At 36.3% G+C, this 26071-nt stretch overlaps 1 protein-coding gene across 2 annotated transcripts in view; it reads left to right on the top strand.

Moving 5' to 3' along the window:
• Positions 1-26071, top strand: part of LOC111154245 (cadherin 7) — a 106595-nt gene that overhangs the window by 35852 nt on the left and 44672 nt on the right. The window contains exons 2-5 of one of the 2 annotated variants that reach the window (XM_022513744.1): positions 6685-6979; positions 10935-11054; positions 17723-17890; positions 20327-20514. In XM_022513744.1, the coding sequence (XP_022369452.1) occupies positions 6685-6979; positions 10935-11054; positions 17723-17890; positions 20327-20514 (771 nt within the window). The remainder of the gene's footprint in view (positions 1-6684; positions 6980-10934; positions 11055-17722; positions 17891-20326; positions 20515-26071) is intronic. The other variant, XM_022513745.1, reaches the window with a different exon arrangement.

Below are 26071 nucleotides of genomic sequence, written 5' to 3'. Positions count from 1 at the left end.
AAAATTCCCAAATGCATTACTTTATTATATCCTCACTTCAATGTGCAAGGCCACCTGTACCTTTATGGGTGCCGATCTATAGCAGACGAATGAACTGTGATTTAAGGGTTATCCAGGGCAGAGCAGAGATCCAGTAGCCATGCTTCTGACTCCTTTGCCCTGGTGACCTAGCAGTTGTACCCCTCAACTACTAAGTAAGTGAACCAGGACCCTGGAATGCATGTTCATTGCCACTGAATTAGTGTGAACTTTTTCTGAGGGGGAAAAACAAATCAAAAACAATCTGAATAGTTCCTCCTTTTTACCTATTGTTGGCTAAAAAAAAAAAAAAGAAACCAATGAGACTTTTTTTTTTTTTTTTTTGACAGTTTTAACCTTACCTAAGCACGTCCTGGATTGTATCACTATCCTGTCTTACCCGATGTGTCATAATTAATACTTCTACTTTTTAAACCGTGCATCTTTTTTTTTTTTTAATTTTATTTATTTATTTGACAGACAGAGACCACAAGCAGGCAGAGAGAGAGGAGGAAGCAGGCTCCCCGCTGAGCAGAGAGCCCGATGTGGGGCTCGATCCCAGGACCCTGGGACCACAACCCAAGCCTAAGGCAGACGCCTAACGACTGAGCCACCCAGGCGCCCCTAAACCGTGCATCTTCATCAGAGATGCATCACAAGTAAATTGTGTTCCATTACCCTGGACCACAATGATAATTATAAATTAGAAATACTTCAACCAGAAAGAAATGACTCAGACACTTGTTTTCATCTATAATATTTCTTCAACAACTTGATAATTACATGGTATCCAGTGACATGTGGAAAATATCTATTAAAAAGCATAATGAGAAAAGAAAACTTGAATGGAATGTGTGCATACGAGTGATTTTATTTTAACCAATATTGTTTAAATCTGTCCTCTGTACTTATAATTTGAAACTTGGGAAGTTTAGTAAATCACATGAGTTCCAACAATCTGTAATGTATTTTTAAACTTTAAAAAACTGGGAATCTGTAATAAGTAACCCAGTGGCAGGAAAGTCACTTTAGAAATCCTTTGCTAATATTCAATATAAATCATTCTCAGATTGATTAACATGTAACTCAGCCATCATTACTCCATTTTTGTACACAGAAGTAGTAGTAGTATGAACTTTTATATTTTTGTAATGATAACTTTTACATCTTTCTTATTCAAATGCTCATTACAAGGGAAATTGAATATAAACTGTAATTATTTTCATCTTTACCATATATAGGACAGTGAGGATCATAGAGATCTTTGCTGGCTTTAGTTTTATTTTTCAGTGTCAAAGCTTTCATGATAAACATTATCTCTTTCCAAATAGCTTCCTTTTATGTCTAGATTTACTCTTTTTTGGTCAGATGAAAATTCATTATGTTACATGACAAAGTACAATCCTGATATTATCGTGCTTTACCTTCATGAATTGTGTTCTACTACATCACCTCGAGTGGTTGTTGTAAGTGTTCACGAAGTCCCAGTATTTTTTACTTTCATTTTGCAGAGGAGATGACTAAAAGACAAGGTCATCAGTACGATCAAATAACAAACAGAATTTCACATGGTCACGGAGGTAAGAAAAGCTGATCAACATATTGACTTTTTTTTTTCTTACCTTATTCTTTGCTAAATAGATTTATTCACTATATTCGGATTCTTTAAGCAGATAGATTGACAGTACTAGACCAGGTAGTTCGTATCAGGCCCTAGTTGATTAAATAGATATAAGAAAATTGTCAGAACTGCAGTGTATTGATCTGTTTTTAGTTTTGCTCTTTATAATCTTCAATTAAAAACTAAATAGTAGATAAAAAAAAGTTAATCAAGGACATCCAATTTCTTCCATCCAAGGGCATCCAAAGGTCTATAAAACCCTCCACCAGTACCTGTGTGTGTGTGTGTATGTGTGTGTGTGTGTGTACTACAGCATGAGACTCAGGAAACAGAGAAGAATAAGAAGGAATGTGTGCCCCTACAGGTTTCTGTCTTCTGGGGAACGCAGATGCATAAGTGTGAGACTTCAGAATAATGTGCCAAATGTTACCACAGGCATTCGGAATGAAGTATCCGAGGTCTGTCTAGGCAGGTCAGAGGGTTAGGGAGAACAATGCGGAGATATGGGATGTACTTTGTTTAGTTTGTTTTCTTTTGCTGATGGTATTAAAACTTAAAAGGATAGAAATGGAAGGAAAACAGGCACTACTATTTTACAAACTGGATTATAAATTTACTAAATTTAAGACAATGAACTGTTTATTGAGAATGTGGAATATGGTGATAAAAAAGGAACGCGGCTTATAAGGAGTTTATAAATTAAAGGGTTGGATGAAAACAACTAAACCAGATTTTCAATATAAAGCAGAATCAAATGCATCCTAACAGAGAAATGCAAACAGCATGCCATGGGGGGAGAACAGCAAGGTTGTAAAACTTCAGTACAAGGGAGCTTGCAGTAAGCTGAGCTGGATGTCAGTAGGCAAGATGATGACAGACTTGTGTTAGCAAGGATGGCACACCTTGCCGTGTTCAGGCAGTGTGGTCCTCATCCAGCATGCCTGGAGCACGGAATGGCTTCTGAGATGTGATGGAAAAGAGAGACCAAAGAGCTAGCAGACAGCTACATGGAGCCCCAGGCTTAGAATTTGGGGCAAATCCCTAGACCCTGGGGAGCAATTAAAATATTTGATGAGGGGTGTGATATAATTCAATGTGCATCTTAGCGAGGTAATTTCTGACACACAAAAAATGGGGAATAACCAGAGAGTTTTATAATAGTTCCAGTGAAAGATTTTAAGATCCCAGATTAGGGTTCTTGTTCTGAAAGAATGAAAAGGAATAGTTGCTCTATTAGAGGTCATGAGTAGGTATTCTGTCAGGCAGGGGATGATAGAGCCATAGTGGATTACTAAACATATAAGACAGGGGCACCGGGTAGCTCAGTAGGTTAATTGTCTGCTTTTGGCTCACATCGTTATCCCTGGGTCCTGGGATCGAGCCCCCTGTCAAGCCCCATCTTGGGCTCCCTGCTCAGTGGGGAGCGTGCTTCTCCTTCTCCCTCTGTGGCTTCCCCCTGCTTGTGCTCTCTCTCTCCTTCTGTCAAATAAATAAAATCTTTAAAAAAAACACACACAAAAAAACTGCTACATTTTAGGGTACATATAAAGTGTAAAGGGTGCTTTACATTCCTGGGCTGTGTAGCTGATGAAGACTACAACATGGTGTGATATTTCCTTACACTGTTACCATTCACGGTGCTTCATAGTGACATAGAGGAAATATAATGATTGTATCTCCTTCTCTACTGATTCTTTTGTCTTGAGCTAACCCAGCTAAGAGGTGTGTGTGTGCTCCTCACTGTTGTGTATACTTGCAAAATATAGTAATAATGATGATGATGGTGGTGATGATGTAAACATTTACTTTGGAGTCACAACAAATATTTTGAAGAGGATTTAGGAATCCATGCAGTAAAGGTGGGTTTTGTTGTTGTTACGGTTCAGGTGAATGACAAGACCACACTTACAAGGAAGGGTCTTTGCGAACAGATTAGACATAACATTGTAAGTTCTACTCTGCCCAAGAGAAGAGTACAAATATTTGTTTTCACTTGAGTATTTTATTTGTTTTTTATTCATTTGCCATATGGTGGGACCATAGAATGCTTGTTTATTTTTTACTGCACAGAGTTTTCACTGTGGAGAATAGTGCTTCTCTGCTCTGTCATAGTCATTCACAAAGATGGTGTGCACTTGCGTGTGTGTGTGTGTGTGTGCACCTGTACAGACATGCTTCACTTAAGGTTGCTATTAGGAAGTTCTGGACTTGCAAGTTTTTCTTTGCTGAACATTTTTTTTTTTTTTTTAAGCAGAGGAGTATAATAGTTATCCACTAACAGCGTGGGTTTCACTCTGCCTATTAAGATTAGAATATTAGTGCGCATAGTCTCACAGATTAAATGTCTGAATGCATCTGATAATTAGGTATCTGTCGTAGCATTTCGAAGCTGGTCATCCACTTTCAAATACAGATGCTTACACTAACCTTGCAAGGACGCTCAAAGTAATTTCCTGCTTGTGAATTCTGACCGTGATTACAAGCCTAGTGATTGTCCTAGCTGGTAGAAGAGTGTCAGTGATGGGAAGGATGATGAAGTTCAGGGCTCCAGAGATAAAGCGTGTGTGTGCGTGTGTGTGTGTGTGTGTGGTGGTGGTGGTGGTGGTGGTGGTGGTAGTGATGGGAGTAGAAAAGAAGAAACCCGATCTTCAAATGACTAGAGAAACAAGTAATAAGAACCTTTTTTTTTTTCTTTGAGCTCTTATGCTATCAGTGATGGAGAACAATTAGCAATACCACATAACATAAAATACAGTGTCAGAGTTCAGGTTGACGATCAGCTCAGGATTTAATGTGTGTCATGTAATGAAAAGGAATGTGTCCTCCCTGCCTTACCTGGATACTATAGGAGCGTTGTATCACCGTGGGATGGAAACAGCAATTAGTTGATAGGAATTAGTTAAATGAGTCATAAGGGCTGGTTCTAAAAATGGTAGTCCCTAATGAGACTTAGAGACATAGCAAGCCTTTGATTAAAGACACAACCTGTATGTCATTTAAGTATTCCTGTGGTCATTGGATCGTCCCCTATTGTTTCACACCAAGGTCAGTGGTAGTGTGTAGACTCTTCTAATGTGGAGAGGCATGGATGGGGTGAGGAGGATGGCTGTGAAAAGTGTGTGGAGGGGTGGGCTTGTTTCCACCCATCATTTGCACTTGTCTCGGGGGTCAAGTTTTTTGCCCTGTGTTGTTGAAGGTGGCAGAGTGTTTTATTGTTCCTTAATGCTGAGAAAGGAACCTTCTGTTAAGTCATAAAATGTTTGATGGAAACCACTCAAAGCACCGAGCTTCTTTAAGACTCGGGAGTAGTCGGGGGTGAGGGTTCATGCACCTTTCCTTCTCTGAATTGTCCTCTGCTGCAGCTTTTGATGTCCCCACTTCGCTGGCCCCAGATGTCTGCAGAGGCAACATCTCATGGCAGGGCATGGAGATCGAGCTTTCCAGCAGCCCCTGCTTCTCGTAATCCTGGTGTAGCCACCGAGCACGGGGCATGTGACCTCAGGCGAGGCACTCAGCCTTTCTTTACCTTAGTTTCCTGTTGGTAGAAATAATGAATTCATTCAATGTGGGGATGAAATGAACTACTATCTAGAGAACGTTAAGACTAGTGCCTGGCACAGAGGAATCACTCAAGCCATCCAAGCTATAGTGATGTTCAGCTTGTTTTCTTCTTTCAGGGAGCTATAGATGCAACAGTAACTCTGAGAGTGACTTAAGAAAATTAAGCAATTCACCATATTTCCAGAACGCAACCTTTCCAGATGGGTGGGTCAATGTGCAGTACAGTGATCCACTAGATAATTCCACATGGAACAAAGCTAAATTATAACTCATGCCAGTAACTAATTTTTTGTATTACTGAGCCCGGATTTAAAAAAAAAAAAAAAAACTACAGAAACTAAAGGAGAAATCAGGTCCTTAAGTGTTCTGAGCAGAGTGTAAACACAGCTGTTACCGTGTAGGGGAAGAAGCGCTTAGAGAAACCGTGATGTAAAGAGTGGTACCATCCACACCTAACACAGAAGGAAGAAAACGTTCTGCGGGCACACCTCCCTAAGTCGTGTTCAGTATTTGCTGTTTGTAGCACCTCGTCTTTTAAAGAATGCAAACCCAGTTCTGTAAGACTGCAATTTTGCAAATTGGGTGTTTGCATTCTCAAAGTCCAGATGATGGCGGTTATAGGGGATGAACGATTGTGGAGACGACAGATTGAGTCCTGTGTTTTTCAGGTTAGGAAGTTCAGGAGAATGTGTAATCATGCCTGAGTTTCCTTAGGTTCCTCTGTTCAACATAATGTTCTGACATACAGCAGGGACAGTTCGATACGGAATGATACGGAATGCAAATCAGTAGGTGCTGTCCCTACTGCCTATTGCTGGGGTTAATCATGCAAATCTAATGCAGTTCTTGGTATTTCAAGAAAGGTTTGAGTTGAAGTCTCAGGCATATACTGATTTAAAATTCCTACTTCGGAGAGCAGTGTAATTTTTCTCGGCTTCACATTTTAAAATACAGAACAGGATCTGGAGGCGGATTTAGTGAGTGGACATCCATCCATACTTGTTAATCATGAGAGGGGGTGGGAGGGAAGGGTGTCCTTAAAGAATGTGGGAGTTTCTAAGCATATTAAATACTTTATTAGATCTAAATTTGCAAATGTTCTATAGCAAGTCCCTTTGCTTGGAATAAGATCAAATCAACTGATTATTCGTGTTTACTGAATGCTCTGTTCCAAGAAGATGGCTAAAACTGGCAAGGACAGACCAAATAAAAATTAACACCACCACAAGTTCCTAACTTTGGGAATGGTAGAAAATACCTTTGGAAATGAGACTGTTTACAGGAAGAAGTGAAATTGTCTTGCTCCCAAGTGCAAGCTGACACATTCTAATAGCCTTTCTGCTGTGCACAATAAACATCAGCTTATCTTTCCAAGAACAATAAAATTTCATGTCCTGCTGCCTGACATAAGAATTATTTTTACATATCTCCATATCGCTGACTCTCTTGTAAGTTAATCTCATCTCACATGAATTTTTCACCAGCTTCACTCTGATGTTGATAAAGGAGATGGTTCCATCAAATACATCTTGTCAGGCGAAGGGGCAAGTTCCATTTTCATTATTGATGAGAACACGGGGGATATTCATGCTACCAAGAGGCTGGACCGGGAGGAGCAGGCCTACTACACGCTCCGCGCCCAGGCGCTGGACAGGCTCACCAACAAGCCTGTGGAGCCCGAGTCCGAGTTTGTTATCAAGATTCAGGACATCAATGACAACGAGCCCAAGTTCTTGGACGGCCCGTACACGGCAGGAGTTCCCGAAATGTCTCCTGTGGGTAAGTAAAGAACATGCTGCTTTGGCAGTGTCTGGTTTTAGGGGGGGTCTGTGTTTAAAAGCAGATCATCATAAGTACTGAAAAAAAAAATCGCTTCAGTGTCGGTACGGCAATGTCCAGTGAGGATGAGGGGGAAGTTCGAGGTGCCTTAGGAGCCGGCGTCCCAGTCTGAGTATTCAGATCGTTATTTTGTTTCTATGGAAAATTAAGAAAATGTTCCTTTCCCACAGGGATCTCAGTGTCTTTAGTACATTGCTCATTCCCTTTTCAATGTAATATTTAATTTTAAAAAATGATTAAAAGCACCCCTAGGAAGTTAAAAAAGAAAATCCTTGCAGACCCTGGCCTGTGGTAATCTTTTCTTTCTCCTGACTAATATTAATGATTCACTCTTCGAGGAATCCTTCAGTGGCCAAGGTATCAGGCTGCCCATCTAATGTTTAGATGAGCTGGTCTGTTTGTTTGTAGAGTAGGCTTGAACCCACAAATGTCCCTCCATGTGCCACCACTAATCTTTTTGTAATTTCTCCAGAAACTTAACATGTGTGGAAATTTATATTGAATTGATAGTGGTAAAGTGATACTTCATTTGAGATATATAAAAGAACCATGAGGGCTGTTTTATTCAGAGGGCTCGTCACCCTGCCGCATTACCGGAAACACAGAAAGTAAAGTACTTCCGGTATATGCTTTATTTCTATCAAATGATAAAAAGTCAGTTTTAAATAATTGAATCAGATGTCTTTGGAATAATTTTCAGCCAGTATGTAATTTTAGATGATCTTACAATACAAAGCAAAAAAATATGGGGCTTAACTAGACCAGTTGATTTATATATTTATTTGCTGTCATTTTTCGTCCTGAAGTAAGACAGTTATTTAAAGTAATAATTGAATTTGTATTTTAACAGGCGAACATTTTACCCAATGTGATTTGTTTTATATTACATAAAGGTCACTTCATTCATTCCAGCATTCAGCCCACAGATCGACTGTGTTAGGAAGTGGAATTGCAAAATGTGTATTATGTGTGCCCTTTAGGAGAGCCACAATTTAGTGACCCTAAATTCCTAACAGATGGGAGCGTGAAAATTATTTAAGGTACCATTACTCTAGCCAGAAAGAAAATAGAAACAGAAATAGAAACAGAAAATGAACCAGAAGAATGGATGCTTGTGGTCCGGAAAAATTCAGAACCCCAGAGGCAGCATCTCACTGTACCTAGCATCTCAGTGAGTGTTTCTTTGACCAAACAGGCTTATTCACACTTTCTCAGTACTGCCCCACATCTTCAGTGCTGCTTGCTGTTGCTTAACAACAAGAACAACTAGGAGACAGCTGCCACAACAGGATTTGCAGGTTTTAAAGAAAAAGGGAAGGTACTTTGTCCTCCCACAACTAGTCGTGTTTAGAAAAACAAGAAGCTTTGAGCTGTGTTTGAGGAGGTCGGCCCAACTCCCTAACTTTCATATGGGCATGTTGGACATTCTTCATCGGCTTGTTACCATTTTCCTTCGCTACCCAGAATGTAGCCATGCAAACTGGATTAATGTGAACTTAGTTCTTCTCGAGGTGAAATAACGCACACTGTAGTTTGGGTTTTAATTGTACCGCTCTGATATCAAACAGCATGATTATTATGCACACATGCAAGTTATATTAGTTAATTGATCAATTCCAGCAGGTTCAGAACTTTTTAGAAAATCATTTTCAGGTGCCTTCAGGATTTAACTGACATTAATCAAGAATTCTGGAATAACAGAAATTTAAACTAAGATCACTGGAAGTCTACATTAAATACGTAATGTGGACCTATAGTGAGTTGTAGTTTATCAGAGGGTTTAATTCTAACCAAGTAGTTGTAGTAGCCACTAAATATTATGGCATATACAATACAAGCATTCAGTGTTTAATATTCAGGGCTGTGTTTTTCACTGGAGGCTCACCGCAAGATTGAAAACACACTAATAAGCCCTTAGGTTAGTTCATTCATTTCCAGATGAGCGTAGATAAGCATGGACAATTTAAAGTCATTTAAAAATATGTGTGCAGGGGCGCCTGGGTGGCTCAGTGGGTTAAAGCCTCTGCCTTTGGCTCGGGTCATGATCCCAGGGTCCTGAGATTGAGCCCCGCATGGGGCTTTCTGCTCAGCGGGGAGCCTGCTTCCTCCTCTCTCTCTCTCTGCCTGCCTCTCTGCCTACTTGTGATCTCTGTCTGTCAAATGGATAAATAAAATCTTTGAAAAAAATACTATTAAAAAAATATGTGTGCATGTGTGTCATGCATGTGTACGTGTATGCATATATAAGGTGAATTTCTTAGTGAACACTTCAGGAAAAATTATATACTACCCAATTTACTAAAGTAGTTTTGATTATTTTGTTTAAGGCACTTTCCTTTTCTTTTTTTTTTTTTTTTTAAGATTTTATCTATTTGACAGAGAGATCACAAGTAGGCAGAGAGGCAGGCAGAGAGAGAGAGGAGGAAGCAGGCTCCCTGCCGAGCAGAGAGCCCGATGCAGGACTCAATCCCAGAACCCTGAGATCATGACCTGAGCCGAAGGCAGAGGCTTAACCCACTGAGCCACCCAGGCGCCCCTGCACTTTCCTTTTCAAATGAAGGAGGAAATCAATACTTAAGCATGTCACCAGAGTAAATATTGCTGTAAAGATGGTGCATTGTGAAGAAAATAGAGAATATTAATGCCATTAATTCTAATATTTTAAAATAATCATAATTTAATTTTTAAAAATATTTTAAATATGCACCGTTTATTGTTTGGTCCTACCAGGCATCTGCAGGGCACAATCAACTAAGTCTGTCAAATAAAAACAAAAAAATCAGAATTTTAAAAACAGTGCTATATACATAGCTTCATAATACGCACCCATTTTTAAAGAAAATGGGGTTGGTAAGGAAAAACATAGTGCTGAAAAGACAATAGATTTGTAACAAGATGGACATTAATGACTTATTTAAAGGACTTAGGGAAATCTCTTTAGAAATATATTGAAATGAGATGTTAGATTAAAAATGTTTTCAATAAATTATTAGAAACAAATCCAAATCTTGGAAGAATTCAGAAAGAAAAAGACTTGTTCCATTCCCATCAATAGGACATAAATGGTAAAATAACCTGTGCTTAAAATATGTAAACTAAGTAAATGCAAGTAACATTTTTAAGATTCAGCTCCAAATGGAAATAAAAAGAACACATCACGATAAATGCTCTCCATATGGAATAAGTGAACACATAGTCAAATGCAGAAGCCATAGGGCTTTCTATCACATGCAATATAGAAAAACAAATAATAATGCAATTTTTAAGGTTGCCGTGGTTTTCCTCCTTTGGGCGGGTGGGGTAGATTTTCATTTTATGCTTTTATTTTTCAATCAATTCATAGAAACAAATGAAAATTAAAACTATTCCTGAAGAGATGCCACCTAATAGCCAGTTAAGTGGATCCATCATTAACTTACTCAGTTAATGAAGTTTCATTTTCTGTCTGGCTCTACTCAGTTATAATAGTGAGATCCCTTCGGTGACTTGGGTGTCAAGATGCTGTTACTTGTCACAGTGCCTTCTGGACAGTAATGGAGACTTATAGCTATTGCTCTTGATAAAAACTTGTTACCTGACCCTGATGGATGAGATGCCTAAAATTTGAGTCCCTTCCAATTCTGAGGATCCTCCTAATGGCCATCATCAATCTTATTATTATTATTTTTTTTTGCTAACATATTTTTGTAGCCCTTAAATCTTTCTGAGGGCTTAATTAGCATTTATCTTCATTTTGGGTTTGTCTGTTACAAAAAATATGTCAATTTTTCATATGCCTTGAAACATGAAAAAAAGAAAGTAATTAAAAACAAAGGTGTGTTCAGCGTTTTGTGAATCATTCTGTTTTATGGCATTTGGAAGTTTTTAATTCATTGGTTTTTGGATTGGCACATAGGGACCTCAGTGGTACAAGTGACAGCAACAGATGCCGATGACCCTACGTATGGTAACAGCGCCCGAGTGGTCTACAGCATTCTGCAAGGACAGCCATACTTCTCAGTGGAGCCAAAGACAGGTAAACATTGAAATGTGACTCTTCTTATAATGTCATCACCTGTGTCTCGGCACAGAGTTAGTATTAGTTATTTTTATTTGATACAGTTGACGCTGATAATAGACGCTGCATGGCTTCTGAGCTTCTCTCAATATGTGAACTGTGGTAATAAACACATTATTTATTGAGGCGTTAGCATCTTCCAAGAGTATTTTATTAGGTTTATCAGAACTTCTACCAAATTTAAAATATTATGTGTTAAAAAAGTATTTCAGCTGCTATCTCCTGACTGTATAAGAAAATATTATTTACATCATTTTCTTTTTGTCTTGCTTTAACTAATTCATGTAGAAATCACACACAATTAAATTTAAATCTGAAGCAGGAACCTTCCTGACATGCAGTAGGATGGGTAGTAAGTTCAGGTTATCTTCTAAGTCTGGTTTACTCAGGAGAATTAGTTTAAACATAACAATTAAGATGATGGTCTGCTAAATTAAAAACTAAATTAAGTGATTTAATTTTAGAAGGAAAAAACATATTTTCTATGAGTTGCATGACTGCCTGGATAGAATATGTAGTTGGTTGGCTAGGTGTTCTGTTTTGCTTTTAAGTTGAAATAGTTTACAGTAAGTAAGAAAGACTCTAGAGCACTGTTACCATGATTATAAAATAACATTTTATCTATTCTGCTTTTCTGGTTCTGCGTGAAGGGAGGAGGGGTGAGTGTGGAGATGGGTGGTTTGTGCCACTGGCCTTCTTCACCATGAAATACAGAATTTTTCCATATTGTAACAATTTTGTCTTTATTGTAAAGAAAATTATTCTTAAAACAGCCAAGTTTATGATTATTGGATAGGACCTATGACCTTAAATGATTATTTTAATGATACTTAGACTATTTTCCACATAAATGGTAATATTAATTCATTTTCAAATCACTGTGGAGGATAAATATTTTAAGCATCTTTTGAAAATGGTAGTTGTAATGTGCATGAATGGAAAAATAAATTCAATCTTACCTCACCAATAGAGTTTTTACAGAGATATATTTGCATATTTTATACCAATATAGTGGTAGAGTCTGGAACTACCTGGACAGTCTAACAGAGAAGAAACAGTTCTGATTAAGCAAGTATTGAAGGAGAAATAAACAAAACTATTTGATTTATGATATGAATCCTGTGAACGTAGAACGTGTGCTTGTGGTTGATTTAATGATAGATCTGAGAAGCATAAATCCACCCACCCATTCCCTTATAAATCGACTCTTTGCAGCCTACAAAGACATTGACAAGTTTCTGACAATTTGCTCACAAATTATACACTCCTGCATTATATAACCTGTCCAGAAATAGCATGCACTCCTCCCTAGGGTTAAATATTTTGCTGGTACTAATGATTGGCTTTTGATTTTAGCTTTGTGGTACAGTGATCATTTTTCCTTAAAGTCCTGTGGAGGTAAGGTAAGGCCTCTGACTGAGCAAGCAGACAATCGTCCATGTCATGGGATCACGTTATTAGTACTTCAAATTAATTCTAATTTCAGAATCTCGAGGACTGTGTATTGTAGGAGATGAAGAGGTCAGTTTAATTTTGTTTTGTTTAGAGTTTTTCATATTGTAATTATGGTAATCATTGGGACTTCTCTTTGTACGGTCATTAGTGCAGAGATATCCTGGAAATTTTTGTCCTCTGCTAATTTATAATATGGATAGTGTATTTGCAAAACAAATCTATTTTTTTCATAAAAATGGAAAGTTTTCAACCCTTAAAGGCATGTATATCTGTGAATCAAGTTTGACTTAGTCTTCATAGTTGGTGTCAGTTGATTTTTATCTATGTGAGAAATAACATGAATTTCTAAATCTTTAAATCTAAGAGTTTTTAAAAAAGAAAGTAAAATTTTTGATAGGAAAAATACTGGAAATATGCTAAATCGGGATTTTGTAAAAATAGGCACTGGGAGGGTTGCCTGGGTGGCTCAGTGGGTCAAAACCTCTGCCTTCAGCTCAGGTCATGATCCCAGGGTCCTGGGATCGAGTCCTGGGATCGAGCCCCGCATCGGGCTCTCTGCTCACCGGGGAGCCTGCTTCCCCCTCTCTCTCTCTGCCTGCCTCTCTGCCTACTTGTGATCTCTGTCTGTCCAATAAATAAACAAAATCTTAAAAAAAAAAAAAGCAATAGGCACAGGGAATTACTGTTAGATGGCATTTCTATAAGTTTAACTTCTGATTTTTTTTTCTAATATTAATAATACCTATTGCCGTTTAGTAATCACACATCATGAACCTGGCACGGCCACAGCTTCTGGTCACATATTATACCTGTAGCACTACTCACAGCCCAGATGACCAGAGGGTAACTGTATTTCCCACCTTATTTCTCCATCAGGAAGACAAGACTGTAAGTAGCCGCAAAAGCCAATGTTAGCAGTTTGCTCTAATAAGCAAACAGAATGGCACTAGGAGCACGATAAGGCAACATTAAAGGACTCAGAGATTCCCATCACCCATCTCCATAATGACCACAAACTGCTGGGAGGCTGGGGGTTGGTTATTCTGAGGTTTCATCTGCTCTGTAACCTGCAAGCAAATTGACTCCATGTTTCAGTCTATTCGATACATGGTAGGACTGGCTACATAATTTGCAGTTCAACATGGAAATGCAGGGCCTGTCTTCTAAAATTAACAGGACTTCAAGATATTATCAACAGAGCGAGAAACAAGCCTGGGACCTGCGACCCCTGCACAGGTCACGTGGCCATAAAGCTGGCCCTGAAAAATGGATTGAATGATAAAACACAACTTGTCATTTAGGAGTTCCTTCTTAATATAGAGGTGTGACTACGCAATACCTGCGTCATATATTACATACCCACTTGTGACGCCATAACTTTATGTAAGTAATATAGTTATAACAAAGCCCCTCCCCCATGTGCCCTGGAAATGCATTCCATTCTGTGGTGTGGAGGACCCTCCTTCCTGTCAGGCTTGCTGAGAATGTCCTCTCAGAGATTACAAGACTCCCTTCCTCAGAGACTCTTCATTTGATGCCAACTCTGAAATTCTTTAGTTTCTAGAAGCGTCCATGTTTGCTATCATTGGTTCTCCTCTGACTTTTTATGGTTTTATCATATGCTTCACTTACAGAGGGACAAACCAAATATAAACACAGCTTAGATGTCAAATTTAGAAATATAAACTAATAGGAAGAGATGCACCATGTACATCTAATGTGTCTCAGATCCACATGGCATGAAGCCCCGTAGACCTCTGTTACCTGGGTCATGTGGTTGCCTAGACCCTAGACCAGTCCAAGACCTGAGTGTGTAGATGCCAGGCCTTGGGGATTCTTTGGATCCCTAAATGGGGTGGATATCAGAACCAGCTATTATCTGTTACATTTAGTACATATTTATATTCATGAGAAGTTCCATGGTAAAACAATATGCTTTAAAACAATCATAAATGGCTGTTAGGAAACAAAAGAATCATCTGAAAATTTGTTCCCAGACTGAAAACCAGACAGTTGTTGAGCAATAGTGATGATAAATTAATGTTTCATATGCACAGTATTTTTTGTGCCCATGGATTACGCATAAATGGAAAGTTCTGGGTTATTAGGTCAGATGATACATCTATAGAAAAATTATTATTCAGGAAGCTTAAATTCTGAACTAATCTCTTTTCTAAAGAGCGACTGGAAATATTCTTATCATAAGTGGCTTGAAATGGCTGATACTGAAATCAAATAATGTTGTTGTCTTCCATGAAAATCTCACAGAACTATAGAGATCTGGCTAGACAAAACTGGCCTTTACTACTTCAGAGATGTAGTGTTAGCAATTTGCTGTATGTGTGTGTCTCCATAATATATAGCAAAGTGCAAATCAGATCCATTGCCTGAGAACTCTTTGCCAAATGTAGACAGTTTTATTTAAAACTAAAGAGCTAGCAAAAGTCATGGGGCTGGAAATCTATTATTTTTGAATGTCCTTATTTAAATTCATTTCTCTCCCAATTATTCCATTCTTGTCAAAAATATGTTTAATATTTGAGGTATTTGGAAATTACCTTTGCCATCTGGTTACTTTGCAAACTTTGTGATGATTTTTACTTTGGAAAAGGGCTATTTATAGGATCACTTGTAAAGAAACAATTAAAAGTGTGAAAAATAAGTGAGTAACTTTGACTACCAGACTTCTTTCTTAATAATGTTACATTTCCTTACAAAAATAATTCCACCAAGCAAAACCATGAGAGGATGAGGCTGCCGTGTTTTCCTTGCTGATTAGTTGAGATATTAAGGCCTCTCTCCATCATTATGAAGGTGTAAGGATGAAAACTCACTTGTACCTATTGATTTCAGAAGGAAAAACAAGAGATGTCCTGAAGTTAAAAAAAAAAAAAATGAATGAATAGGAAATGATTCTAAACACAGCTCATTAATATTTTGTTATCTAATGATACACTTAATGATCAAATAGTAAAGAGAACCAATCCTCAATTTATTTAAAAAAAAAAAGGAGTTACACATAAATAAAGAATGGTTAACATCTGAAACAAAAAAAAGGAAAAAGAGATATGTAAGTCCCAGAACTCTTAGACAAAGACATTTTATGCTCAGTAGCAATATTACTGAGATCAGCACTTATTGTATCATAGAGTTAACAGAAGTATTGAAGAACAAATATGAAATACATGTGGAAACATTATGACACTAAGAAGAATAGGTAGTAGACACTGATCAACCAAACCAGACCAGTATGTGACTCTTTCTTCTGATTTTCATGTTTCTTTGATAGTTCACATATTAACTATAAGCAGTGTGTAGATAGCCAAAAGAATTCAGGGAAGGAGTTACTTAAACTGTATTTGCTGTACTTGTAGCAACACTGCCTGATGAGAAAAAGTGTTCAAAGTTTAGAAACAAAACAAAACTGTCCTAACTTAAGGAAGTGTAACTCAAACACTTAAAATACTGATGTGTTGTTGTTGTGTGTATATGTGTGGGTGTGTTTGTGTTTGATGGCTAGTGCTCAGACTAAATGCAAATATGGTCACTTAAGACAGGATGAGTGTTGTTTAACTTGGAATCTTGGGAACTAATAACAAATTGCTTAAATTTTTCCTGTGCTATTGAAGGGCTTTTCTCATCTGTTTCCCAACCCTAGAACAGTTACCAAACTGTCAAATATTATGAAGTAGAGGGCAGGCCTTGTATAGTTTCCTGTAGGCTTATTCTTGTTGCTGAAATTAACATACACTATAAATAAAATATAACACATATTATCAATAGAATATAGCACACCATTATGACATGTGTACATTGAATAATCAGCCTTTAAATTAGCAGCTTTTAAAAAATATAAATCTGGTGGATATAACATTTTTATGCTAAACATGAGGAATGAAAGAAGCTTCATCCCAAATTAAACAATTATTTGCAATTATTTTATTCCCGAAGAACGATCCTCTATCAAACAAGCTGGTTTTGCTGTTGTTTTGCTACTGAAAAGTCCATAATACCACAATTTCTCATCCTTAGGTCCGAGTCAATGAAGATTTAAATCCTGACCTCCCCATAAAAAGTAGAATCTGTTTAATATAATAGATTAGACATCTTTCAAGCTATGGTCCTAGGTGGATAGGTAAGACATAGTTTTTGTTGGAAAAGATGAAATTGCAAGAAATAATTAAGTAGGAATCTGTATAGATCAATGTTAAATACATTCTTATCTGATAACCCCTCTATGTACATATACTAAGTATATTAGGTAAATATATCATTTTATATATTTACATATGATGTTAAACTAAATTTCCTCCCATTTTTAAATATTATTGCCTAATATACTTAGGCAGTAATTAAATAGTTATAAAAGAACTAATTTACTGTACCAATGACTACTGTGTCAGGTTTCCCCATCGATCAAAATGAAAGTCTGAAATCAATTTCTCCTGCATTTGAAGCCTTAAGGGTGATCAATATTCAATGCAATTGATTACAAACAAACAGCAACAAAACCCATGAATGTTTTCAGTGTTGCTGATTTATATTAACATAGTCGTTCTCATGTTTAGTGCTTTTTCTCAGATCTTTCGATACAGGGTAACACCATCGTGCATCATAACCACAACCACAACTATAGCCATAGTTTAAAATGGTGTTTTTCTTATTAAACATAAATCACTCTCATTTTTTGCTTTGTAGACTATTTCAGCTATTTTTTCTCAAAGAGAGGTAATGGGAACCGTAACTGAAAGGTGATAGTGATTTCACATCACCTGGGAATTAAGTGGTTAGAGAGGGTGAAAGAGAAGAAAAAGAGCGTTTCATTGTCCTGTACCTGCACAAGTTACTGCCCATTATTTTAGATGAGGACTTCATGTTATTTATTTATAAGTTGTTATTTTGAACCGTATTTTCATAAAACCGAAAGATAATCCTCTCTATCCAATATTGAGAAGCCCTCCCTGCTTTTCCCTTGTTATAGCACTCTTTGTGTTTTGTAATATTGTATGTAACTATTATGTTCCCTTGGTCTTTAATAGGCGGTAAGATTGTTTAAAATAAAACAACAAAAGGCAACAACTCAGGAGTGACTTGCTACCTGTATCAGTGTTCTTTGCTAGTATAAATGCAATGATTCATGATGCGTTTTACTGGGATTTGAAATTTTACAGGAGTCATCAAGACCGCCCTTCCAAACATGGATAGAGAGGCTAAAGACCAGTATTTGCTTGTTATTCAGGCAAAGGATATGGTTGGTCAAAATGGAGGACTCTCAGGAACTACGTCAGTCACCGTGACCCTAACTGATGTCAATGATAACCCACCTCGCTTTCCTCGAAGTAAGTTATTTTGTTAAATACTCCCAAGTGCCCTAACTTCCCTTGCCGGTCTATAAAATGTCTTTTAAAAGGACTCTTTCCAAATACTTCTCAAACAAGTGACCTTACTGCATTCTCTCACAATTTTGTTTCATGAGGGTCATGGATTTTAATTCAGAAATGTAGAATTTAAAGTGTATTGAAAATGAAAAGAGGCAATCATATCTTTGTATTACTTCTGTCTTCAATATAATATGGTTTTTCTTTGGTTCATATTTTTAATACCAGTTATTAAGTTCATTTATATAATCATCTTTTCATTCTAAGATATTCTTTGTACACGTTCTATAAGTTACAAGGTTGTTGCCAATTGTACATTCAGATAAATTTCATGCATTCTATACACTGAAAGTGTTGATTTATTTTAAAGATAAAAATGGAAGAGCACTAAACTTTTTCATTTTTTTACTCCATACTTTTTTTTTTAGCCATTTCATGCACATTAAACATTCCTTTAGCAGTTCTACCATCTCTTTCTTGTGCAAACATTCAGTGTTTCAAAAGAAGTCAATTCAAAGAACCAGAAAACCACATGCCCTCAATTTAGTTTCTATGACCAAAGCGGCTTTTGACTTAGCCAAGAAAAAAAGGGGGGTTGGAATTGTAGGTAGAAATGTCTTGATTATAGAAAAGCATTTCATCTCACTCTCTTTTAGTTTTTTTTTTTTTTTTCCTTTTGTAAGTATATGTGGTATTTCTTTACAATGCTCAGGAAAATAAGGAAATTGTATAGACTATTATGTCTTTAAAATGTTTGTTTGATAGACATGAGTAACGAAACTTCCTTACAAAAACAGATCTTCGAAGTGAACAATGTCAAGGAAGCTTTCTCTGTAAACATGAAAGACACTGTTTTCCTGCAAATACTTCGTCTTTGAATGTTTCATTTTTATTTTACACATTTTTAATATGTAATACTGTTATATGATATTGCTATAGAACATTTTAATACCTCCTAAGAAAATAAAGTTGAAATTACTCTTAAGTTTAGCATTCATAAAAAAAGGAACTCATCCTTAATTGTGTCCTTGATAGCTTATAATGGGAGAGGAGAGGAAGGTTGTAGAATAAGAAAAATAATAACATAATTATATTGGGCTCACAATAAACATTTTTCTTTAAGTCTAGAGTGGTAAGAATTGATACTTAGAATTTTTGTTGTTTCAGTTGTCATGATTTGATAAGATACAGTACAGGTTTTCTAGCTTATTAGATGCTCTCTTACTTATTAAAGTGAGGGAAGCCACGGATATGTCATTGGGTTTTTCAGTTTTGCGGGATGCTCTCTACCATGTGTAGTTAATATTCTATCCTTAAAATTTCTGGATTTTACTAAGAATGCTTTGGATATGTGAAAGGGGTCAATCAAAAGTCATCAGCATATCTTTTCATTTTTTTTAAATCAGTAACTATTCACAAAATTTATAAAATTGCTAACAACAATAATTTTGAGCTGAAAATATGGTCCCTTCATATGGTTACATTTTCCTTCTTCAGTTCCTTCGAAAAGAATCTTTCTCTTCATAAGAAAGTGAAAATATACCACATTTAACAACCTGAAGGGAATGGAATAGGTGGAGGAAGCAGGAAAAAAAACCAGATGATTAGAGAAAAATGGTTCTGAGGAGTTTTCTGGTTTCAAAGGGATGATTCATGGTCATCTGCTTTCCAGAGTTTTTCTTTTCCTTGACTTGCAGGATGGTGAAGAGGAATTTTTACAACAGAAAGTTAGAAAGCTTCTCTTTCTATCTTACTTTTCTTTCCTCGGTACAAATAATATCTCCTCTGCTCTTGTGTCATTGTGTCCCAAATCAGTTCCACATATAACCCACGGTGATAACTCTTATTTCTGATAAATTTATGAGCTAAAACAAGGCTAATCTGATCTTTCATCAATGTCCTTGTCCAGTTGTCTGAAACCTTCTTAGTAAAAGACACTGTTACATAAATCCTAACAATAAGTAATCAGAACTATTTAGTCTTCTGTCGCCCATATGAAGCCTAAGTTCTGCTGTTTTCATTTTTTAATATTAATATTAATTATATTTTAATTATTTAGATTCAATGGTTACATGCTTAATTTTATGTATAACCATGTTAAATTTATTTATTATTAAAAATAGCTTATTTCTCACCAGTAGAAATACAGGAATGGAGACACTTATCATGCCTTTCTCAGACTGTTTCTGCTGTCACATATTAATTATTATTAGATCATTGCCAAGGAATTTCTGGAGTCTATATGAAACCTGTCCTTTATCTCATATTGCCTTAGCATATTTTTTAAGTAAAATACAAAAACAAATTAAGCAAAGATGATGCAAAATGGCCACATAGTTAAGTATTTTGGGGTTAGCTTTTGTGTAATTTGTTCACTTCTGGATGTGAATTTCACAGGGTCTTACCAGTATAACGTCCCAGAGTCCTTGCCAGTGGCCTCCGTTGTGGCCAGGATCAAAGCGGCTGATGCAGATATAGGCGCTAATGCTGAAATGGAATACAAAATTGTGGATGGTGATGGACTGGGGATTTTCAAGATTTCTGTTGATAAAGACACCCAGGAAGGCATCATTACTATACAGAAGGTAATATTTCCTTTACTTTTAAGTTCTGTGAAGGTAGCACCACAGCGCATACAAAACAGGAAGCCATGTTTGCTTTGATAGAAGAATGTATTGGACAAAATAAATGACCGTGTGGAACTATTATTATTTTGACTTTAGGAAGAAAAGGTCTGTGTTTATTTTGAGGTGTCAGAATCATAGAGAATCGTGAATGACATTTGTAATCATGCCCTGACTAGTCTCTACAGCGTAATCCCACAGCCCTTATCTGTAATGCTAAGACAGTAAGGCACACTGGAGATGTGCTGTTTTAAATGACCTCTGTGGAGAGGTGAGTATGTTTCTTTGTTGACTATTCCAGGCATGAAACCCCTAAAATCAACTAAAAGTCTTTGTTAGGAAGCTAGACAGACACTCCATATATGTGAAAGCAGTGCAAAGTTGGAAATAGAAACCGAAATGTTGAAGACTTGCTACATTATCAGTTATTCCTTTTTACAGTTTATACTAATTGAAGTGTTTGAGGAATTCGTATGGAGCATGAAAAGTTGTGAAGCTTATCATAATCCCCTAAATATAAGTGCAAAGGAGATAGAAAATCCCTATAATCCAAACTAAAGACTCTGTCATGGTATATTTAAATTAGCTCCCAATACTGATTAGATAAGGAGGAAAATGAGCTATTTATTCCTTCTGCTTTGTATAGACATGATCTTTGACAAATGTTAAATCAAAAAAAAATTATTGCAAAAAAAATTATTTGAAATAGTAAAAATTAAAATATGTGGAAAACCCCCACCCCCTGAATAATGGAATTTTATGTCAGTCTGACAATCCAGGTGTATAACTCTGTAATTAACACTCCTCAATAATTAACACATGTCCATAAAGAAAGTTATATTTTAGTTGTTACAGGAAAACATATGTTTGATTTTAGGCCAATGGGCAAAACATTTCTGCAATTATTTCCAGTGGACAGCTGCTATTTTAGCTCAGCTGGTGACAATCTGTGTAAAAAAGTTTTAATAACTAGGATAGGCCAACTGTTGGCAAAATGTTTTGTTTTGTTGTCTAAAATAAAAAGAATGCAATAAGGTACGATGTTGCTCAAAGGTTTCAAAGATTCATCTGAAATCAATCTGTTCCTATTCTAGAATTGTAAATATATATTGAAATTATTTTTATTGAACACATACATTTCATATATTATAAAGAGCATAAAGCATGGAAGAAACATATACACAAATATATGTATTTGATATATTTAGTTCAGTAATAAAGTTCATCTTCAGTTTCTTAACATTACTTTTTAACGTTTGGGGAATTAACTGTTAATTCTGGTCACAGTCAAATAGCACACTTTTTTTTTTTTCAAGTTTACAGCTTTGTAGTCATTTCTATCTTCTTGCTCCTCCTTGATCCATAATAGCTCTTGGCTGTATGTTTTTTTCTGTTCTCTTTAGCGTTATCCTAAAGTTGGTTATCATGGCTCACTCTGAAACTATTTTAATAGTTCCTGAGTTCACAACCTGTTTCTAGCCTCTCAAATCCACCACTTCTTTAAACTGCTGTTCAAAATTCAAAATACTTTATTACTCCCAACTAGATTGAAAGCGATCTACCTTATCCTAAGGGAATAAGAGAGAAGGCTACCACAAACCGAAATGAAGCAGTAAAATAATCATGAATGAGCTTATATGCTTAGAAATTCCCAAAGAATTCACTGAAGGCCTGTTAGGGTTAGCAAGACTTTTCAATAATAATGGCTACAAAAGTAATTTAAAAATCAGTAGCTTAGCTGTAGCTCCTAAGAACTGTTGTATGAACTTTCGTCTTCAATCCAAAGACAGCGGCTTCTACTCATGAAAAATAGAATATCCATACTTGGCCCACTACCCCTAAAACATTCCATCTTAAAGTAGTATAGTCCACTAGCCTCATAAGGGCAGTCTTTAACCCCAAATCCAAGTGTTTTTCCATCATGAAGCCAACAGGATCCCGAGTCTCTATTTCAGAAGAGTGCTTTTGCTTAACTTTTTTTTTTTTAATTAGTCTCTTTAGAGAGCTGTTTTGTTGTTGTTGTTGTTGTTTTGTTTTGTTTTGTTTTCAGAACGAAGGAGGTCTATCCTTGAGATTTTCTGATTCCCTCTGTCAGAACTAACAACTGCATATGGTCCTCAAGGACAGGATTTTGATTTTCAGTTTTATGTATCACGATTTCAGTGAAATGGGGTTCTGTATTTCATTCCAGGTAAAATGTTTCCAGAGGTTTCTCACAGCGAATGGAGTCAGCAAAAACATGTACGAGTCCCATAAATCCAGTGTTCTTTCTGTACTAGTGAGTAGTAGAATCATCTATGAAGTCCAAAATGGATTTCTGAATCTGAGTCACAAGGGCACTCCTACTAAAACTAAGAAATTCTGAAGGAAAACAAATGAAACATTCTTACATTGTTCTTAGAATATTTTTAAATTTTCATTTAGATGTACAGTAGAATGCTATGGGCGGTCCAAAAAAATGACCCATTTTTTGATGGGTTTTCTAGTGTCTCCTAACTAAAGGAAAATGTTTACCACCAGGCACTGCTAGGATTTTGACATACGTACTTGTTCTGGTAATTGTGAATGTCTCTAAATATTATTTCACATGTGGATAACAGAGTTCTACTGCTTATTTATATCATCATTTCTCTTGGAAATAGGGTATTTTGTACCTGTGGACCATGCTTGATAATCATGTGAACTTATTCTCTCTGTACTCTATAGTATAATAAAACTTTAGTTCATTCCTTTGTCATAAACAATGCACTGTCATGGTTATAATGAGATTTATTCTGGTTTGAGCAAACTTATATTTTGAAACATTTACATATGTTATACTTTGCATAGAGTGAACTTCAGAGCAGAGAGAGACAAGAAAACAATCTTTTTAAAGATACGTTAGAAAAAGAAAAATTAGTATAGAATTGTGAAAGATAACCTTCACTTATGTTATTATTCCTCCAATGTCTTATATAGAAAATGTTTATAAATATGACTAAAGAGGCAGAATCCCAAAGGCTAAAGGTTTTTGTAGATATTACTACAGAATTATAAACATGATTATATAGTTTAAATACTGTTTCAGTACAGCGTTTCACAGTGAAAACTGCTGCTTTGGTCATTTATGAATGATTTAATGATAACTTCTACAACCTGTTACACAGGGCTTCCAAATTCACAAAGTGTAAACATAAGTATTATCCGATGTGAGCGAAAACTGTCCTGCTTTCCACCTAGAATTTTTTCTGCTTACATTTCTGCATCATAATTTACAATGTGGGAGCTTTTGTTTCCTATTTTTCCTTTGAGAGATGACAATCTTTCCTCTAATGCACTTCAGTTTTCAATATAATTCCTCAGTAGGCATTAAATATGGGATTTTGCTTTTATGAAATACATTACTATAAAGTTACAGTACAGTAAAAAATGAACATTTTCAAGATGCATTTCCTGTGAAGGATAAGTACACATTCGTCTCTGGCATATGGAGTGTTCGGAGGCTCACATTGTCACCATCAAACAGCATATTTAAGCTTTTCCTGGCTGATTCTAGGCTATCTTTATAATCTCCTTATATTCATACCTTTAAAATTCTGAATGAGGCCAAAGCTATCAAATAATGGAACATTATTGTCAAAGTATTGATAAGGTGGCCCACATCCCTTCACTGCGCAGGAGGAAGAGTTAGAATATACAGCTTCCTTTCAGCTTTCTCTCTGCCATGCGGATTTCTAAATGCTAGGGTTTACTATCTTGTTATTGAAATGTGTCCTTTGTCTACGACTTGCAATAATGAGGGGCTAATTCCCAGAGTCAAGTATGTATTTCAGCATTTCATAAAATGCTACTGATGTGTGGTGGAGGTCTGTTGAACCGGCAGCATTTCCAATGTATTTTTCTTCTTATCATTACATTTTTCTTTCAGAGATTTTATTCAATTAATCCTGGTGCTGTGGAGGCACATTTCTCAAATGGAACAAAGATATTTCTCTCGTTGGACTGTGGAAAGGCATACATTTTGAATTATTTATTATTTTAGTTTTTTTTTTTTTTTTTAAGATTTTATTTATTTGACAGAGAGAGAGATCACTAGTAGAGAGAGAGGAGGAAGCAGGCTCCCTGCCTAGCAGAGAGCCTGATGTGGGACTCGATCCCAGGACCCTGAGATCATGACGTGAGCTGAAGGCAGAGGCTTTAACCCACTGAGCCACCCAGGCGCCCCTTATTATTTTAGTTTTTAAGGCTGACTGTGATAAGATTAATATAGTAACTCGAATGTAATTAACTTGTGAATTTCAGATTATATTTTCCAATTTATCCAGCCCATTGTTACTGTGTATATTTTAGCAAATCTTTATAATACTTTAATTATTATGCTCATGTATGCATAGAAATAGGTCATCTGCTTATTAAGGTATACACTTAGCCGTGTTTGAATAGCCAAGATTATAGATGCATTTAAGGGCTTAGAAAGGAAATAAGAAATTGACACTCTTTGAAGGAAGTTGATAGTAATGTAAATGTCAACACATGATAGTCTTGATCAAAGAGGCAAAGGCCATGTTCGCTTACGAGTATTTTCTGTTTGCTTTGATGTTGACAGTTACCAGAACAGTCTCTCAGAATATGTGTATGTCAAAGACATTTTCCAATGAGTCCATCACTTTTTTTTTTCTTTTTGCTTAGTACAAGTCACAGATAATGTACAATCTTTTCCTTACTTCTTTTTTCCATGGCGTGTTGTTTCCTAAATTAGTTTCAATGGGTAAGCTTCCAAGAAAGACATATTTAAGAAAGAGATATTTAAGAAAGAGATAAAATTTAATGATTGTATAAGAAAGTTGAAGAGAGAATTTAAGGACAAAACTTAATGTTTCTAGTAGGAGTAACTGGATGAATAATTGTGTCATTTCTTTAGAATGGGAGTGTGCAGATGATTAATATGGTTTTGAATAATATGAGGTGCTTGTGATATCTGGGTAATAACATCTAGGAGGTCATGAATAAGGAATAGCAGCTCCAGGCAGAAGTCTAGAGTACAAACTTAGGTCTGGGAAGCATTACCATCTGCGTGATAATTAAAACTAAAGGAACACTTGAGAACATCACTAAAGCATGTATATAAAGTAAGGGGAAGTGGTGCCTGGCTGGCTCAGTCAGTGGAGCATGCGGTTCATGATCTCATGGTCATGAGTTCAAGCCCCATGTTGGGCACAGAGATCACTTAAAAGGCATAATAAAGCGAGGGGAAGAATGCTTTCGACATTACTTGGTGAAACTGAAAATTTTAAGTTAGCAGGGCAGGGAAAGATTCAGAGAAGGGAAATTGTTTTTTCTTTTAGGTGGGGTATTTTAAGAGAGTTTATACATAATTGATCAACAAAGCAAACTTAAAATGTAAATATATTTGGATAAATAAAAGAAAAGGAATTGCATGTATTATCAGTAGGGGAGAGAACTGATGGATCCTGGAATCTATTTTAGCTAATAAATACAGGATATAAACCAATAAGGAGATGATTAGAAAAGTCAAGGG

The sequence above is a fragment of the Enhydra lutris genome, unplaced genomic scaffold (genome assembly GCF_002288905.1).
Source record: "Enhydra lutris kenyoni isolate GAN:26980312 unplaced genomic scaffold, ASM228890v2 scaffoldscaffold36, whole genome shotgun sequence".
NCBI lineage: Eukaryota > Metazoa > Chordata > Mammalia > Carnivora > Mustelidae > Enhydra > Enhydra lutris.
This window is presented reverse-complemented; position numbering and strand designations above follow the sequence as displayed.